The sequence below is a fragment of the Mustela nivalis genome (assembly GCF_964662115.1).
Source record: "Mustela nivalis genome assembly, chromosome: X".
Classification (NCBI taxonomy): Eukaryota; Metazoa; Chordata; class Mammalia; order Carnivora; family Mustelidae; genus Mustela; species Mustela nivalis.
Window position 1 is genome coordinate 312,088 of NC_139040.1, and position 19,896 is coordinate 331,983.

Here is a 19,896-nt window from a genome sequence, read left to right on the forward strand (position 1 = left end):
ATTGCAGTTTCACCTCAAAGAACTGCTTAAAATGGTAATGACAACCCTATCTTATGCAAAACACTGTCGTCTTCACAGCCAGGAGAGGTCGATGTGTTTATTTGTCATCATACTTAAAGAAGTCATACTCTACCTGGTAACTACTATGATGAACGTAATCTTTCCTGGGTTGCTTTAAGTCCAGAACTGTTGGGTTGAGAAGTGGCATCCTTTGCATGCCCCATCCCATTCTCATTTCTGGGAAATCTGCACTGGGACAGAGCACTTCCTGGTTTGGGTATCTGCACCAGAAGGCAGAAGCCGTGCTGGATCTCTGCTCGTCGCCCCTGGGAGAAACAGTAAAATACGCAGAGTGACCCTTGGAGTCCATAGTGTTGCTGGCAGTGGTACTTTTTGCCTGCGGGCATGAGGGTGGGGGCAGGGGCCGGATCCACAGGCCTCGGTGGTGCGAAAAGTCTCTCTGGGGTGGAAGCCAAAGTGAACAGAGGTCCACCAGCTGGGTGCCATCGTGACCCTGTTTAGACGACACCAAACGGGGGGCCATACAGTCTGCCACTGCGCTCCCCTAGAGGACTCGCAGGATGACAGGCTCTTGGCCAAACGCGGCCTGCGCCACACCTGCAGGTTCCAGGCAAGGGGTGCCTGGTAGGCAGGAGGGGGTCCTTCTGGGCACGGGACCTGGTGATTTTCCAAACTGTTGACAACTGAGAGGGAAACGGTGATAGACTTCTGCTGAGCCGACCTCGAGGGTGACTTTAGGACCGGCTGCTTGGCAGGCACCGATGAATGCTCTGTTTGGCCGCATTTCTACTCTATTCATTTATTCTCTCACTCCAAAGACAATCAATGAATGCTTGCCCTGTGCCAGCATGCTGATCTACTCACGGAGATTAGCGGCGAGGGAAGACAGTAAGTTTGGGAGGAGAACAGGAACTCCACTTTAAGCACGCTGACTCGGGGGCATCTTCTCTCCTCCTGATTCCCACTAGAGAGTCCATTCAAAATCTTGCCACTTCTGCTTCCTGAATATTGTTAAACCCATCTGCTTCTCTTGGCCCCCACTGCCACTCCAGACTGAGCCAGCAACATGGTTTTGTATGCATCTACTTAAAAAGATTTTTTTAATGTGTCATCGAGGGGTCATTCATATACAGCGGTACCTTCTTTTCAGGCATACGACATACTGATTGGACAATTCTGTACTCTACTCCTCAGTACTCACTAGCGCAAGTGGAGTCACCATTCGTCAACGCACAGTGTTATTACAATATTATGGACTCTGTTCCCTGTGCTGTACTTTTCATCTCCGTGGCTTGCTTGTTTAGTGATTTCAAAGATTTTTTTTTTTTTTTTTTTCAAAGATCCAAACCATTGCTTGGCCCTCGGCCCTCATGGGAAAACCACCACTCCTTATCAACACCACAGCAACAAGAACACTGCACAACAGCCCAGGGAGCTCTGTACGACCCCTAACAAGTTGTGGAAGAGATGAGCTTCCTTTTCTTTTCTCTACTACCCAGAGGGTCTTTAAAATTTCTTGTATTGGCACAACCTGGATGCACCTACAGGGTATGGTGTTAACTGAAACAAGTCAGACAGAAAAACGAGGACCATACAAATTCCACTTATAGGTGGAATTTAAGTGGAAATAGATTCCGCCTATATGTGGAATCTAAATTTAAAAAAAAAAAAGAATTTGAGTGGAAACAGATTCCACTTATGTGTGGAATCTAAATTAAAAAAAGACAAGATGGGATTGGGAGGGAGACAAACCATCAGTGACTCTTAATCTCACAAAACAAACTGAGGGTTGCTGGGGGGAGGGGATTTGGGAGAAGGGGGTGGGATTATGGACATTGGGGGGGTATGTGCTTTGGTGAGTGCTGTGAAGTGTGTAAACCTGGTGATTCACAGACCTGTACCCCTGGGGATAAAAATATATGTTTATAAAAAATTAAAAATTAAAAAAAAAAAGACAAACACAAAAACAGACTATTAAATGCAGGACAAACTGGTGGTCACCAGAGGGGAAGGAGAAGGGAGGGGTATTGGCAAAATAGGAAGAAATTGTATTGAGGTATAATTTATATACGATAAAATTGACCCATTTTAAGTGTAACCTTCAAGGATTTTTAGTAGATTTATTCAGTGTCACAAACATCACTGTAACCCAGTTTTTGACATTTCCATCACCTCAGTAACATGTCCATTGCCCATTTGTAGTTAATCCTTATTACTGCCCCTAGCATTGGGCAATATAATCATTTTGTGTGCCTGTGAATTTGCCTATTCTCAGACATTTCATATAAATGGAATCATACACTTTCTGTGGTTTTTTGCAACTTGATTCTGAGCAAGATGTTTTCAAGGTTCATTCATAATGTGGCATGCATCACTACTTCATTACTTTTGATGGGTGGCTAATGTGCTACTGTATGTATATACTGCATTTTATGTATTCATTTATCAGTTTATATACATTTGGTTTATTCCCACCTTTTGGCAGTCATGAAGAAGGCTGCTCTGGGCATTGATGCGCAAGTTTTGAACATGTTTTCAGTCGTCTTAGGTGGATATGTAGGAATGGACTTGGTCTCCATCTACATGAAAACTTTTGTTCAGTGTAACCACCTTTATTAATGATCTGAGCTTGAGCCTCAGGATCCCTTGCTGTTTCACTTTGCACTTGTATGTTACAGACATGCTTCTTTCCTTATACCTCATAAATGAAGCTCTTGCTAACTTCATATTTTCTTCTGCAGCCTTCTCACCTTCCTCAACCTTTACAGAACTGAAGAGAGTGAAGGCCTTGCTCTGGGGTAGGCTTTGGCTGAAGGAAATCTTGTGGCTGGTTTGATCATCTTTGAAGATAACTAAAGCTTTTTCCATATCAGCAATAAGACTCTTTTGCTTTCTTATCATTTGTGTGTTCACTAGAGTGGCACTTGCAGGGTCCTCCAAGAACTGTTTATTTGCCTTTACCACTTGTTTTCTGTTTGACACAAGAGGTCCAACTTTCTACCTGTCTCAGCTTTCAACATGCCTCACTAAGCTCAGTCATATTTGGCTCTTGATTTAAAGTGAGAGACATGAAACTCTTCCTTTCACTTGAGTGCTCAGAAGCCATTGTAGGGTTATTCATAGGCCTGATTTCAGTATTATTGTGTCTCAGGGAATGGGGAGGCCTAAGGTGAGATGGGGGAATGCTTGGTCAGTGGAGCATTCAGAACACACATTTATTAAATTCACTGTCTTCTGTGGGTACAGTTCATGGTGCACCAAAACAGTTACAGTAGTAACATCAAATATCATTGATCACAAATCATAACAAATATAATAATAATGAAAAAGTTTGAACTGTTGTGAGTGACACAGAGACATGAAGTGAACAACTGCTGTTGGAAAAATAGCTTAATGCAGGGTTTGCCACAAACCTTCATTTAAAAAAAAATGCAGTATCTTGTGAAGCACAATCAAGAGAAGTGGAATAAAATGCCTGTATTGGTGGGTTTGGTTGGCCAACATTTTGTTGAGGAATTTTGGATCCATATTCATTCGAGACGTTGCACTGTCTCTTTCTTTCCTTAGGATGTATTTGTCTTGTTTGATGTAAGATACCAGTCTCATAGAATGAGTTGAGAAGAGTTTCTTGTGTCAATGTGTATTTTACATGTTTCTATTTATTATCTCTTCCTGATGAATTGATCCTTCTATCATTATGAAATGTCCTTTTTCTAAGCATAGCTACTTCAGCTCTTTCATGGTTACCATTTGCACTGTATACATCTTTTTCACCCTCTTATTCCTTCAACCTATTTATTTCTTCACATCTAAATGGGGTACAATGTGAAGGGCGTATACTTGGATTTTCTGTTCTTTTATCAAGTCTCATAGTCATTGTCTTTTGATTGGACTGTTTGATCTGTTTACATTTATCATAATTAAAATTACTGTAATTAAGTTAACTTACTGTGATTGAACTTTTGATGTTTTTTACAGTAATTTCTGGAGTTATTTTTTATTAACTACCCTGGGAATTACAACATGTAATCAATGTAATATAATCTATTTTAAATTAATAATTTAATTCTAGTAACACAGGGAAACTTTGCTCCTCCATCCTTTGTCCTATTAATATAATAGGATTTACATCTTAATAAATTGGAACTCCAACAATATAGTTTTTATTTTTAAATTTTTTTTTCTTTTTTTAATTATGTTAGTCACCATATAGTACATCATTAGGTTTTTTTTTAAGATTTTTATTTATTTATTTGTCAGACAGAGATCACAAGTAGGCAGAGAGGCAGGCAGAGAGAGAGAGGAGGAAGCAGGCTCCCCGCTGAGCAGAGAGCCTGATACGGGGCTCCATTCCAGGACCCTGAGATCATGACCTGAGCCAAAGGCAGAGGCTTTAACCCTCTGAGCCATGCAGGTGCCCCACATCATTCATTTTTGATGCAGTGTTCCATGATTCGTTGTTTACATATGACATCCAGTGCTCCATGCTGTATGTTTCCTCCTTAATACCCACCACCAGGCTCACCCATTCCCCCTACACCCCACTTTCTCAGAGAAAACATAAAGAGGATCTTCATTTTTTAAGTTCACACTGACAATCTTTTTTTGTAATTGGTATATTTAGACCATTTATATATAAAGTGACTATTGATATTTTTAGATTTATATTTACCATTTTGTTAATATGTCCATATGTCAAATTTCTTGTTTCCTTTTGCCCTCTTTTCTCCTTTTCCTTTAAGATTATTTATTTATGTATTTGAAAGGCAGAGATCACAAGTAGGCATATAGGCGGGCAGAGAGAGAGAAGGGGAAGTAGGCTCCCCACTGAGCCAACAGCCCAATGTGGGGCTCAGTTTCAGGACCCTGAGATCATGACCTGAGCGGAAGGCAGAGGCTTAACCGACTGAGCCACCCAGGCGCCCCTTTTCCACCTTCTCTTGTTTTACTTGTACATTTTATGTGATTCCATTTTTATCTCCTTTCTCAAAATTTCAATTATACTTTTTCAAGGTTTCTTTAGTGCTTGCCCAGAGTTTATGATATATGTATTTTTTACTAATCTGAGTCCACTTCCAAATAAGACTATTCTGCTTCACATGTGGTGTATAAACCTTATAACAGAATACTCCTAATTCTTTCCTCTAATCTATGATTTTTCTTTTAAGCATTAAATTTTTATATTCTGTAATTACCCATCATGTTGTTACTTTTATTACTTAAAACTATTACTTTTTAAAAACAATTAGGAATAAGAACACCTAAAATATTTTTACCTTTATTTATTCCTTTCCTGGTGCCCTTTGCCTCTGAATGGAGACACAAGTTTCTGATATATATCACTTTCCTCTCCCTGAAAAACTTCTTTTAATATTTATTGTAGGACATAAACTGCTGGTGATTGAATTCTCTCAGTTTTTGTTTATCTGAGAAAATCTTTCATTCTCCTACACTTTTTAAAATTTCTTTTTTTTTTTTTTGTAGTTTCAGAGGTAGAATTTAGTGATTCATCCGTTGCATAGAACACCCGGTGCCCATTACATCAAGTGCCCTCCTTAATGCCCATCACCCAATTTTCCCTCCCCCCGCAACCTCCCTTCCAGCAACCCTCAGTTTACTTCCTAGAGTTCAGTGTCTCTTATGGTTAGCCTCCCTGTCAATTTTCATCTTATTTTATTTTTCCTTCCCTTTGCCTGTGTTCATCTGTCTTGTTTCTTAAACTCCACAAATGTGTGAAATCATATGGCATTTGTCTTTATCTGACTGACTTATTTCGCTTAGCATAATACTCTCCACTTCCATCCATGTCATTGCAAATGACAAGATCTCAATTTTTTGATGGCTGAGTAATATTCTATTCTGTAGATAGATAGACAGATAGATAGATCTCACTTCTTTATCTCTTCAGCAGTCAATGGATATCTGGGCTTTTTCCATGGTTTGGCTGTTGTGGATAATGCTGCTATAAACATTGGGATGGGTGCCTGTATCTGTTTGTATTCTTTGGGTAAATACCCAGTAGTGCAATTGCTAGGTCATAGGGTAGCTCTATTTTCAACTTCTTCAGGAACCTCCATACTGTTTTCCAGAGTGGTTGCATAAGCTTGCATTCCCACCAACAGTGTAAGAGGGTCCCTTTTCTTCACATCCTCTACAACATCTGTCGTTTCCTGACTTGTTAATTTTAGCCATTCTGACTGGTGAGAGGTGGTATCTCATTGTGGTTTTGATTTGTATTTCCCTGATGTCCTGGAATGTTGAGCATTTCTTCCTGTGTCTGTTGGCCATTTGGATGTCTTTGGAGAAATGTCTGTTCATGTCTTCTGCCCATTTTTTGACTGGAATTTTTTGGGGGTATGTTGAATTTGATAAGCTCTTTATAGATTTTATAGCTGTTTATCTAATACATCTTTGCAGATATATTCTCTCATTCTTTCAGTTGACTTTTGGTTTTGTTGACTGTTTCCTTTTCTGTGAAGAAGCTTTTGATCTTGATGAAGTCCTAACAGTTCATTTTGCCCTTGCTTCCCTTGCCTTTGGCGATGTTCCCAGGAAGAAGTAGATGCGGCTGAGGTCTAAGAGGTTGCTGCCTGTGTTCTCCTCAAGGATTTTGATGGATTCCTGTCTCACATTGAGGTCTTTCATCCATTTTGTGTCTATTTTTGTGTGTGGTGTAAGGGAATGGTCCAGTTTCATTCTTCTCCATGTGGCGGTCCAGTTTTCTCAACACCATTTGTTGAAGAGTCTGTCTTTTTTCAAGTGGTTGTTCTTTCCCATTTTGACAAAGATTATTTGACCATAGAGCTGAGGGTCCATATCTGGGCTCTCTACTCTGTTCCACTGGTCTATGTGTCTGTTTTTGTGCCAGTACCATGCTGTCTTGGTGATCACAGCTTTGTAGTAAAGCTTGAAATCAGGCAACGTGATGCCCCCGGTTTTGTTTTTCTTTTTCAACATTTCCTTAGCAATTCAGGGTCTCTTCTAGTTCCATACAAATTTTAGGATTGTTTGCTCCAGCTCTTTGAAAAATGCCGGTGGAATTTTTATCAGGATGGCATTGAAAGTACAGATTGCTCTGGGCAGTACAGACATTTTAACAATGTTTATTCTTCCAATCCATGAGCATGGAATGGTCTTCCATTTTTTTTGTGTCTTCTTCAATTTCTTTCATGAGTGTTCTGTAGTTCCTTGAGTACAGATCCTTTACAAACTCTTTAGTTGGGTTTATTCCCAGGTATCTGATGGTTCTTGGTGCTATAATAAATGGAACTGATTCTCTAATTTTCCTTTCTGTATTTTCATTGTTAGTGTATAAGAAAGCAACTGATTTCTGTACATTGATTTTGTATTCTGCCACATTAATGAATTGCTGTATGAGTTTTAGTAGTTTGGGGATGGAGTCTTGGCTTTTCCATATAAAAAGTATCATGTCTTCTGTGAAGAGAGAGAGTTTGACTTCATTGCGAATTTGAATACCTTTTATTTCCTTTTGTTGTCTGATTGCTGTTGCTAGGAATTCTAGTACTATGTTGAACAAGAGTAGCGAGAGTGGGCATCCTTGTCGTGTTCCTGATCTCAAAGGGGAGGCTATCAGCTTTTCCCCATTGAGGATGATAATTTGCTGTGGGTTTTTCATAGATAGATTTTATGAAGTTGAGGAATGTACCCTCTATCCCTATACTTTGAAGCATTTTAATCAGAAATGGATGCTGGATCTTGTCAAATGCTTTTTCTGCATCAACTGAGAGGACCATGTGGTTCTTCCCTCTTCTCTTATTGATTTGTTCTATCACATTCATTGATTTGCCAATGTTAAACCACCCTTGAAACCCAGGGATAAATCCCACCTGGTCATGGTGGATAATCTTTTTAATGTACTGTTGGATCCCATTAGTGAGGATCTTGTTGAGAATCTTAGCATCTATATTCATCAGGGATATTGGTCCGAAAGTCTCCTTTTTGGTGGGGTCTTTGCCTGGTTTAGGGATCAAGGTAATGCTGCCAGAAAACTACTTGTTATAAATGAGATGGGCTCAACAACAGGAAGATGCATAAATTCAAGCCTTAGTGAATATGTAAGACTCAGGAAATATTATTCCCATGATGCCTCACTAAAGAATTTAATGAAAATAAAAAAGCTTCAGATAACCAAGAAATCATAGGAGACATTTGGTGTACATTTGATGGTGATCTGAAACTATATTTACCTGTAAAGCTAAGAATAAATGATGGTGATGAAATAACAGAAGAGAGGCAAATATTTCATACTCTGAAATGTAGGTATTACACAAGCAACAAAAGTGGGTGTAGAAGATAACATCATAGATATTAACTAGGAGTAAGAAGATAGAAGTTTAGGGCGCCTGGGTGCTCAGTTGGTTGTGTCAGCCTTCAGCTCAGATTATGATCCCATGGTCCTGGGATCAAGTCATGCATTGGGCTCCCTGCTCAGTGGTGAGTGCTTCTCCCTCTCTCTATGCCCCACCCCCAACTCATGTGCTTGCTTGATCTCTGTCTCAAATAAATAAATATTTAAAAAAAAAGAAAATACAGGTTTAAATTAGAGGCTGGGTCATAAGGAAGGAGAGGCAAAAAGAGAATACTAGCAAATTTCATTATGGCTCATGAAGGACAGCAATAGCAAGTTACCTTTAAAAGGAGGATAAAAGTATATCTGATACAGCCCCAGCTTAGAACCTTTGCACTGACCTACTTTACACCAGGTATCTTCATGACTAACTCCCTCATTGGTCAAAAGTCATCTTTCTCAAAGAGATTTACCCTTACCAGCATATTTAAAACTCCTACTACCTCCAGCATACCCCTTTTTCCTGCTTGATTTTTTTAATAGCTCCTATCATCTTATATTATGTAATTTACTTATGTATTATTTTTATCTTTGATCATATGCCTCCTCTCATTAGAAGATACACTCCATGAAAGCAGGATTTTTTGTCTCTTTTGTTCACTTATATATCCCGAGCACCTAAAATACTGCCGGGCAGAAAGTTGGCACCCAATAAAAATTTTTTAAATGAGTTGATTAATTAGTTAAGAGTGTCAGGGAAGTTTTCTCCAGTGATTTGATTTTTAATCTTAGACCTGAAGAATGAGTAGAAAGAATAAGAGGGAAAACGTGGTAGGCAGAGGAAACAACACATGTAAAGATCCTGAGGTCGTGGGGCAAGATGGAGCCAGTTATGTAAAGCCTTTGTAAAGAGATGACTCAGTCCTTTTGCCTGCCCTCAAGGAGCTCTCAGCAAATAGGGAGAAAAAAATGACTAAACAGGTGATTATTACACATGTTGTAAATGCATGAATAAGGGTATGCACAAAGAATGGTGAAAACATTGACTAGGCAGCTATTAACTCTTCTGAGGGCATTTAGGAAGATTTTACAAAAAAAAAAAAAGGTGACATTTGAGCTAGGTCTCAGGCCAGAGAGTGACATGATGAAAGAGTTTTAAGAAGATTAATCTGGCAATAGTACGGAAAATAGATTGGAATATGGATGGACCAGAGGCAAGGAAACCATCTAGTCTATGGCAGTAGTCCAGGTATGAGGTGATGAAGGCATCTATAGGAATGGAAAAAGAAGGACAAATCTGAGACACATTTGGAAGGAAAAATTGATGGGAGCTAAATGGATTCTTGGCTTTAAGCCTTTCAGGAGGTAATGCTTCTTCCTTAGTAATAACCATGAAAAGATTCAAATTGACCTATTATGTAATTGCCTACTCTGACTAGAATTTCTAGCTATGGCTATTCTCCAAAAGGTTCTGTTATTGTGATTGATACTTGTTGGACCTTAATTTACATTAAGATGATTTTAGACTCTAAAGGTTGGGAAGCTCTCAAAAACATAATTTTGACTATGAAACAGCAAATTATTCTACAAAAGGAGAAATGAGGGAAACCATGGGACTACATAGGAAGTTTTACAATGAGCTCATAGTTCCTATTTTAAAAGAATACTAATACAAAAGGTGGAAAAGAAGGAGGAATATAACAAGTGACATGTGCCTAAAGGATTAGTATTTGCAAGCATAAGGCCCAAAATTACCTCAGGCTTATAAAAACGCATATTTGCAAAGACAACAAGAACAACATTTTGCCTGTATTCTCAGAAAGAAAAAGTATATGTGTCCTGACATGGGTAAGCTATAACTCAGATGATATCATTAGACTACTCTTCAATGATCAAAGGAATTAAGGAGAATAAGAGAAGTGCTTTATGACTGGATTTATGTAAAACTTCTAAGGGAGAATTTTCAGTCTACTAATCTATAAACTAAATATCTCCAGGCTTAGATCCTAGAACAGATTTCAAGAAATTGTGTACTTAGATAATTACAAAGTGTTATCAGCAAGGACATTCCACAAAAATGTAATTTTATTTTTAAAAATATTATTAGAGGTAATTTATGGAAATATGGCAGACATAGTGTACATTAAATGAATGAATGAAATATCATCAAGATTTTAACAAACCTTTTTTTAATTAACATATAATGTATTATTTGCCCCAGGGGTGCAGGTCTGTGAATCATCAGTCTTACACACTTCACAGCACTCACCTTAGCACATACCCTCCCCAATGTCCATAACCCAACCATCCTATCTCTCCCCACCCCAGTAACCCTCAGTTTGTTTCCTGAGATTAAGAGTCTCTTATGGTTTATCTCCCTCCCGATCCCATCTTGTTTCATTTTTTTCCTTCCCTACCCCCCAAACTGCCCACATTGCCTCTCTAATTCTTCATATCAGGGAGATTATATGATAACTGTCTTTCTCTGATTGACTTATTTCACTAAGCATAATACCCTTTAGTCCCATCCACATCATTGCAAATGGCAAGAGTTTGGGGGTTTTTGTGGCTTTTTAAAAAAAGATCTTATTTATTGATTTGACAGAGAGAGTGCACAAGTAGGCAGAGAGGCGGGCAGAGAGAGAGAGGGAAGCAGGCTTCCCACTGAGCAGAGAGCCCCATAAGGGGCTCGATCCCAGGTCCCTAGGATCATGACCTGAGCCAAAGGCAGAGGCTTAACCCACTGAGCCACTCAGGCGCCCCAAGTTCGGGGTTTTTGATGGCTGCATGGTATTCCATTGTATATATGAACCACATTTTCTTTATCCATTCATCTGTTAATGGACATCTAGGGTCTTTACATAGTTTAGCTATTGTGGACATTGCTTCTATAAACATTCAGGTGCACATGCCCCTTCAGATCACTACATTTGTATCTTTAGGGTAATTACCCAGTAGTGCAATTGCTGGATCGTAGGGTAGCTCTATTTTCAACTGTCTGAGGAACCTCCATGCTGTTTTGCAGTATCTGCACCAGCTTGCATTTCCGCCAACAGCGTAGGGGGTTCCCCTTTCTCCGCATCCTCGCCAGCATCTGTCATTTCCTGACTGGTTAACTTTAGCCATTCTGACAGGTGTGAGGTGGTATCTCATCATGGCTTTGATTTGTATTTCCCTGATGCCCAGTGATGTGGAGTCTTTTTTCAAGTGTCTGTTGGCCATTTGTGTGTCTTGTTTGGGTAAATGTCTGTTCCTGTCTTCTGCCCATTTCTTGCCTTCTTTTCTGGCTAGAATCCACACATTTAGCTTCTTTCACATTGTTGGCCGGATTCAGTTCCCCATGGCTGTGGGACTGAGGCTGCTGTTTCCTTCTCGCACATCATCTGGTCGTCACTCTCATCTCCTTGAGACTGCGTGCATTACTTGTCTTATAGTCCCCTCCACTCTCAAAGCCAATGGAGAATCTCCTTCACAGCAAACCCCTCTCTGGCTTCAAATATCTTTCACCAGAAAGGGCCTGTCAATTTCAAGGGATGGCTGGTGTAGGTCAGCCTAGCTAATGATCTTAAAGTCCTCTGTGTCATATACATTGCCTAATCACTCCAGTGAAATCCCATCATATTCATACTCTAGGGGAAAGGATTATAATTTGGCAAGGGTCACCAGATGTCATTTTAGAATTATGCTTATCATAATCATCAAGTCATAGATTCAAAACATCCTGTAATTCAAAGAAGAATAATACAAAGAATACCTAATCTAGCTGTATTTTATAAAAAACTGCTAAAAAATAAAAAGAAGAAAACAGAAAAGCAGTTGGAGAAAAAAGATGTATTACTTTACAAGGAGGAGCAATTAGATTGGCATTGATTTCCCAACAAAAACAACATGAAGATACTAGAATGGTATTTTCAAAATGCTGGACGGGGTAACTGCCAATCTAAATTTCTATATCCAGCGAAAATATCTTTGAAAAACAAACAGTCTGTGTGTGAGAGACTGTGGACTCTGATAAACAAACTGAGGGTTTTGGAAGAGGGGTAGGAAGTTGGGTGAGCCTGGTGGTGGGTATTAAGGAGGGCATGGATTGCATGGAGCAGTGGGTGTGGTGATAAACTGAATTTTGGAACACTGGGGAAAAAAAGGTAACGTGGTGTTTTTACATGGTCCAAAACTTAGGGAATCTGCCACTAAACTCCAAAGGACATATTAATGATCTTCAAGCAGGAGCAAAATGATCCCAAATAAAAGCTTGGAGCTATATGATGGAAAGCAGTACAATGGTAAAGTTAAATATGTGGGTAGATCTGAATGTCCATTGATTATATAAAACAAAGGTAATAATATGTTGTGTGGGATATGTGTATGTTAATTAAAATACACAATAGACTATAGTTGTGGAAAGAGCAGAAATGGAGTCAATATAAATTTTCTAATTTTCATTATAATTTAATAAATCAAAGATACATGTTGTAAGCTGTAGAATAAGTCCTTTTTAAAGCCAGTAAAAGAATGTATAATTAACAAGTAAACAAAGGAGGAAATGGTAATACAAATTACGTAATCAGTGCAGAACAAAGCAAGATAGGAAAGGTAACAAAACAGGCAAGATAAACGGAAAGAAAACATTGATATAGGAGAGTTAAACTCAAATATATCAATAATTATGTTAAGGGCTTCCTGGGTGGCTCAGTCAGTGAAGCACCTGTGTTTGGTTAGTTAAGTCTTGGGTCCTGGGATCCATCCTGGCATTGGGCTCCCTGCTCAGTGGGGTTGGGGTTAGGGTTAGAGCTTCTGCTTCTCCCTGTGCCAGCTGCTCTCTCTGCTTGTTCACCCTGTCTCTGTGAAATAAATTAATAAAGTCCTTTCTTAAAAAAAAAAAAAAGCTGTTTGAAACAAAGTGCATGAAGTATGTTATACAGTTTAAGGGTTAGGGTTCATTCATTCATTCTGAATCCACATTGCCAGGTGCCCTTCCTCAGCTGTCAGCTGTGACTCCTGACTTAGCTGTTATCATCGTCATTTCCTCATTTTTCTCTAGAATTTTAGCACCTAGAGGTGCCTGTGTGGCTACGTTGTTGAAGCATCTGCCTTCAGCTCATGCCATGTTCCCACAGTCTTGGGATCAAGTCCCTCTTTAGGCTCCCTGCTCAGGGGACCCTCTTCTCCCTCTCTTGGCTCATGCTGTCTTTCTCTCTCAAATAAATAATTAAAACCTTGAAAAATGATTCTGTTCAATGTAAATGAACTGAACAGATTAATGAAACAATTATTAAACTGTTTTTTAAAAGTGCTATTTATTAAAAAACGGAAGTTACATGTAAAAATATAGGAAGATCAAAAGTAAAAGGGTGTAAGAAGTTACTATGTGAACAGTATCCAAGAATCAACAGAAGTAGATACAGTAATGACGGGGACAAAAGGGGTACCCCTACCCCATTCCCCTTTCCGGGGTCTTTCCTGCGCCACCTGGCGCTGTGTAGCTTGTCAAGAGACGAAATGATGACTGAGTCCAGTAATTTGGAACAAAGGGAGGCCCGAAGGGGCTGCACCCTGTAGCACTAGCAAGAAGGGCAGGCGCCAGGGCGAAGGCCCAGTCCGGTGGGCTCTCGGCTGTATTATCATGGAATGTAAAGTATGTGGAGGGGAAAACAGCTCCAGAGCGTGATCACGTGAGGGGCAGCCGGGAGCTGTGTACGTGACTGATACTGCGGACCCTAGTGGGCCATTAACCAGAGGGCGACAGGGCACGGGAGAACTGGCCTCAGCAGGCCTAGCTCTCATACCCGCCCCTGGTCGTCACTGTTTGCAGCACCGGATATGCCTAAATTCAAAGATCAAACCACTGTGGAAATCTCAGGCTAAAGTGTAGGAATCTTTTCTAGACAGAGGTGTGTTGTGTAATACCCATTTTGTGGACACAGAAAACTAAATGATATCCTGGGCCATAAAGCAAGTCCCAGAAACCTTAAACAATTACAGCTACACTGGTTTTTTGTTTTTTTCTTTGGCCACAGTGAAATGAAGTTAGAAAATAGTAATGAGGAAAGTAGAAAATCTCTCTAAAATGTGTAGTATACTTCTAAATGACCTGCAGGTCACACTGTAAAATCACGATGTAAATTAAAAAATATTTTAAACTGACTGAAGAATGGCAATATTACATATCAAAATTCATTGCCACAAGAATTTTTTATGGCAGTCAAAAAGTGAGAATAGGCTGTATGAACCTATGATAATGGCTGTTTGTCCAAAGCCATAGAATGTAGAGTGAACTGTAATGTAAACTGTGGTCGTTGGGTGACAAAGATGTGTCAGCACAAGTTCATCAGTTGTGACAAATGTAACAAATGTGGTGAGGCATGCTCTTAGGGTTACGATTGGGAGAAAGGAATTATATGAGAAATCTCTTATCTCACCCTCAATTTTGCTGTGAAAAAGACTTCTCTGAAGAAATAAAATCTTAATTAAAGAAATGTTTAGTGGGCAAAAGAGCTGAACAGATACTTGGCCAAAGAAAAGTTACAGATGGTAATTAAGACTATGAAAAGATGTACAACATAATATATAACTAGGAAAATGCAAATTAAAATACTGAAGTATCATGCACAACTATTAGAATGCCTAAATTTTTAAAAACTGACTATACCAACAAAGAGCAAGGATGCACAGAACCGGACTTCTGGTTCATCACTGATGGAATACAGAATCATCCAGCTACTGTGGATGACAGTTTCAGACTTTCTTATAATGTTACATATAGAATTAGCGTATGACCCAACAGTAACACTCTTAAATATGTATAACCACATGATCTGAAATCTACTAAATGGAAAAATGTATTTTTAAAAAGATTTATTTATTTATTTGACAGAAAGGGAGATCACAAGTAGGCAGAGAGGCAGGCAGAGAGGGGGGGGGGAAGCAGGCTCCCCGTGGAGCAGAGAGCCCATTGTGGGGCTCAATCCCAGGACCCTGGGATCATGACCTGAGGCAAAAGCAGAGGCTTAACCCACTGAGCCACCCAGGCACCCCCCAAAATGTATTTTTGTATGTGCATATGGAAGGTTGGAGATTTCAACTGTGTGTGATCTGGAAGTTGGTCCTCCAAACTGTTTATTGTTGTATTTTTGTATTGATTATTGTTGTATTGAGCTTTCTTGAAAGAATGGGAATGACAAATATAGAGGAAAGGAGGCTTTCACTTTTCATGTTATATATTTCTGTGTTGATTTTATTTTTCTTTCCTTTTTTTCTTTATACACATGAACAAATATTATTTTGTGAATGAATACAAAACAATGAAACACTTCTACAAATAACAAACATTATGTGGAGTCTGCCCAGTTTTACCAGGCATAGTTAACTGCTTTCTCCTTTGCACTCTGTGTTTGAAAATACCATAAGTAGTGGTAGCTTCTTAAATGGTGGCTGGGATTGCAGAATTATTTATGTTTATTTTCATGGTACTTAAGAAAGTACCTGTTATACACATGCTCAGTAATATTTGTTGGGTGAAATAATGAAGGAATGAATAAATATACTTGCTTCAGAGTGGTTTTTGTGGGGAATAGTCCAACGTAAGGGAGAAGAGTATTTGATTAAGAATTGAGCTTTAGATCAGGAGTTGAAAAGATTATACTTTGAAGGACCAAATTGCAAATATTGTAGACATTGCAGGCCACATATGGTCTTGGCTTCATATTCCTTTTTGGTTTTGTTTACAACCCTTTAAAAATATAAAATCTGCTCTTAGCTTGTGGAATATATAAAAAGTGGCATGGGCCATAATCTTCCAGCCTCTGTCTTAGGTGATAACTGTACATAGGAAGTTTGAACACAGTACACAATAGAACACATATATGTGACCCAGATATCAGCAGAGCCCGCTTATGCTCTGCTCCTTGCTTGTACCCGTAAAATTTCAATAAATTTGACTTTAGCTCTGTTATTTGGAACCCTCTCCAGGTCATCAGCATACTCTGTTACATCTCTAGCTATAGCCTTTGTGTATATGATTGGTATCATCCCTCATCAACATGAAATTCAGTCATTTCATCAGCTTACACACACACACACACACACACACACATACATATGCACTGAAAATAAGCCTTTTATGGGTTTAGTGACCTTACAGGGTTATTCACATCAAGCATCATACAGCTTCTGTACAGTTGCATGCCTTTCTCTGTCTTTTCCCACAGGACAAATCATTTTAAAGGTATTATGCAAATGAAGTTTTTAAATTAATTTTCCTGAAGCCATAACACTGAGGGAGTCACCAACTCTAAGCAGGTTTATCAAGGTACTTTTACCAACAAATATATTTTATCCCTAGCATTAAGTATTATAATAATTAGAATAATAGCAGGTGACATATATAGAACTTACTATAGGACAGACACAGTTTAAGTAGTTTAGTCTTCATACTAAACCCATGAAATAAGTATTATTATTATTCTTATTTTACAAAACAGGAAACCAGAGTCACTGAGAATTTAAGTGACTTGTTCACAATCACACTTCATCAGTGGAAAAAATTTCAAGAAGTCATGTGAGGGTGTCACAAGTGGAGAGGCCCAGAAGGATGAGTTCTGAAAAGCAATTCTTATATGTGGTTAGAAGGTTAAAATTAGTGAATTTTGAAAGAACCACTTCAGTTAAATAATATGATAGAAGCAAGATTATAAGGCATAAATAAAAGTAGCTGGTGAGAAAATGGAAGTAATGGTTATAGACCACTTATGCTCAACTTTTCAGAATTTTTCCTTTGTTTAATCCTCTGTAGTTGAGGTAATTTCTTTTATATAGTTACATCTGTAGTATTATTCCTGCAACCTCATGAAAGTTCTTAAATGTTACTAACTCTCTCTCCTTATTGTCAAATTTTCTAGGATGTGGTGCCACAGGTTGTCCCACCTACAAAGCAGTCTCCAGAACCTGCTGAGGAGAGGAGTCACATGTTGGGCATTCCAACAGCCCAACTTCAAAAGCTTATTTCCATTAGCCATCCATTGGCACCATACAGCCTCTGAGTCTCTGGGTTGTGCTTGGCAGCAACATGAAGATCATTTTGGTAAGATATGTGGAGATAGATACTTTATTTTTTTAACTTTGTTTTAATTTCAGTTAGTTAACAGATAGTGTAGTATTAGATTCTGGTGGACAGTGTAGTGATTCAGCAGTTCCATGCAACACCTGGTGCTCGTCACAAGTACGCTGTTTAATCCCCTCCCCTATATCCCCCGTCCCCCCAGCACGTCCCCTCTGGTGACCATCAGTGTCTTCTCTATAGTTAAGAGTCTATTTCTTGGTTTGCCTCTCTGTTTTTTTCACCATTTGCTCATTTGTTTTGTTTCTTAAATTCCACATATGACTGAAACCATAAGGTATTTGTCTTTCTCTGACTTACTGCGCTTAGCATAATACTCTCTAGCTCCATCCATGTCATTGCAAATAGCAAGATTTCATTCTTTTTCATGGCTGAGTAATATTCCATTGTGTATATGCCACATAAATGAAATTTAACATCTTACCCATTTACCCTTTAAAAGATTTATTTAGTTGAAAGAGGAGGGTGCTGGGGAGAGAATCCTCAAGCAGATTCCCTGCTGGGCACAGAGCCTGACATGGAGCTGTATGCCAGAACTCTGAGTTCATGACCTGCGCTAAAAGCAAGAGTCGGCCACTTAACTGACTGAGCCACCCAGGCACCCCATCTTACCTATTTCCTAAGTGTACAGTTCAGGTGGTAATTATGTTTACATTGTTGTGCAATATCAGTTACTGATTATGTGGACAGAACATACTTTCTCTGAAGTCTACAGGACCTCTAGCTGTTTATCTCCAAGATTATCCTACAGGTTGCAAGAAAGACAAAAATAATATTAAGGCAACAGTATAATCTCATCTCAGCAAGGGGAAGGGAGCATTGCTCTACTCCAGTTCCACTCTGTCTCACTATCTCATATAAGGGGAAAAAAAGAAATAAAAGAAAGCCTCAGTATATAGGGAGGTGGGTTTCAAAGGTATAGACTGTGAATGATACAGCCAGGTAAAGTATTAGGTAGCAGGAGGGGCAGAAAAAAGCTTTATGCCTGTGTATAAGTTTCCTAAAACTGCTATAACCAATTACCATAAACTAGTTGGCTTAAAACAACAGAAATTTATTTTTTCACAGTTCTGGAAGCTAGAAGTCTGAAATAAAGGCATTGCCAGGGATATACTCCCTCCAAAGGCTCTTTTTGTCCCCTTCTAGATTCTGACAGTTGCTAACAATCCTTGACTTGTGGCAACATCATCCACTCTCTGCTCGTTGTCACATGGCTTCTTCCCTGTATCTTCTCACATATCTTTCTTTGTAAGGACACCAGTTGTCAGGTTTAGGGCCCACTCTAGGCCAGTAGGACTTCATCTGATCTTGATTATCTTCAAAGACCCTCTTTCCAAATAAAGTCTCATTCACAGATACTAGAGATCAGGACTTCAACATCTGGAAAGGGACAAAAACAATTGTGAAGGTTACAATCCAAAGATAGACATAGTCCCACTGTTCACTCCAAAGACTGAGATTTAATCCAAATATTAGATAATGCCCTAACCAGCTAATATACCTCCAGTTAAAGTAACAGCACATTGCAGCTGGGAGAACTGCAAGAGACAGACTGTTTCTGAGGTCTAGCACAAAGAGAAGGGCCAAGGCCAAGAGGGGAGACAAAAACAAGGTCACTAGAGGAATTGATGCCTTTGGTATCCATAGAGAGAAGAAACATTAGACGTAACCCATCTCTTGGCCAGATTGGTATAAATACTCACCCTAAAGTCCTGTTTACCTCAGTGTCTACTGCTTTATACAACATGGGTGCCTTTTAACAACAACAAAATTACAAAGCATACTAAAAAGCAACAAATAACAATTTGAAGAGACAAAGCACCATCAGAACTAGACTCACATGTGACACAGTTGTGGAAATTATTGGTCAGAAAATTAAAATTGCTGTGATTAATATGTTAAGACTCTAATGGAGACGGTAGACAAAATGAAAGACCAGATGGATAATGTCAGCAGAGTGATGAAACACTAAGAATTTTTTAAAATCAAAATCATAGTAACAGATTTGAAGAATGACTTGATGGGCTTATCAGTAGACTTGACACATTCAAGGATAGAATAAGTAAATGTAAAGGATAGGTCAATAGGAATTACCTAAACTGAAATGCGAGAGAGAGAGAGATAGACAGAAAACAAAAATATACACAATATTCGGAAACTGTGGGGCAATATCAAGGGATAGAGAAAGAAACACCATGCAAATAATCAAACCAGTCATAGCTATATTTCAGACAAAGCAGTCTTCAGAGCAAGGAAGATTATTAGGGATAAAGAGGCATGTAAACAGAGTGATAAAGGAATCAGTTATTTAATGGAACATGTAACAATCCTAAAAATGTAGCACCTAAGAACAGACCATCAAATTACATAAAGCACAAACCGACAGAGATGAAAGTGGAAATAAAAAATCCACGATTGTCCTTGGAGACTTTAAAACCTCTCAGTCATTGAT

General features: G+C 38.9%; 1 protein-coding gene across 2 annotated transcripts in view; it reads left to right on the forward strand.

The window, feature by feature from the left end:
- Positions 1-19,896, forward strand: part of TMLHE (trimethyllysine hydroxylase, epsilon) — a 98,238-nt gene that overhangs the window by 1,206 nt on the left and 77,136 nt on the right. For both annotated transcript variants that reach the window (XM_082716644.1, XM_082716643.1), the window contains exon 2: positions 17,227-17,408. In XM_082716644.1, coding sequence (XP_082572770.1) covers positions 17,228-17,408 — 181 coding nt within the window. In that variant the 5' untranslated portion in view covers position 17,227. The remainder of the gene's footprint in view (positions 1-17,226; positions 17,409-19,896) is intronic.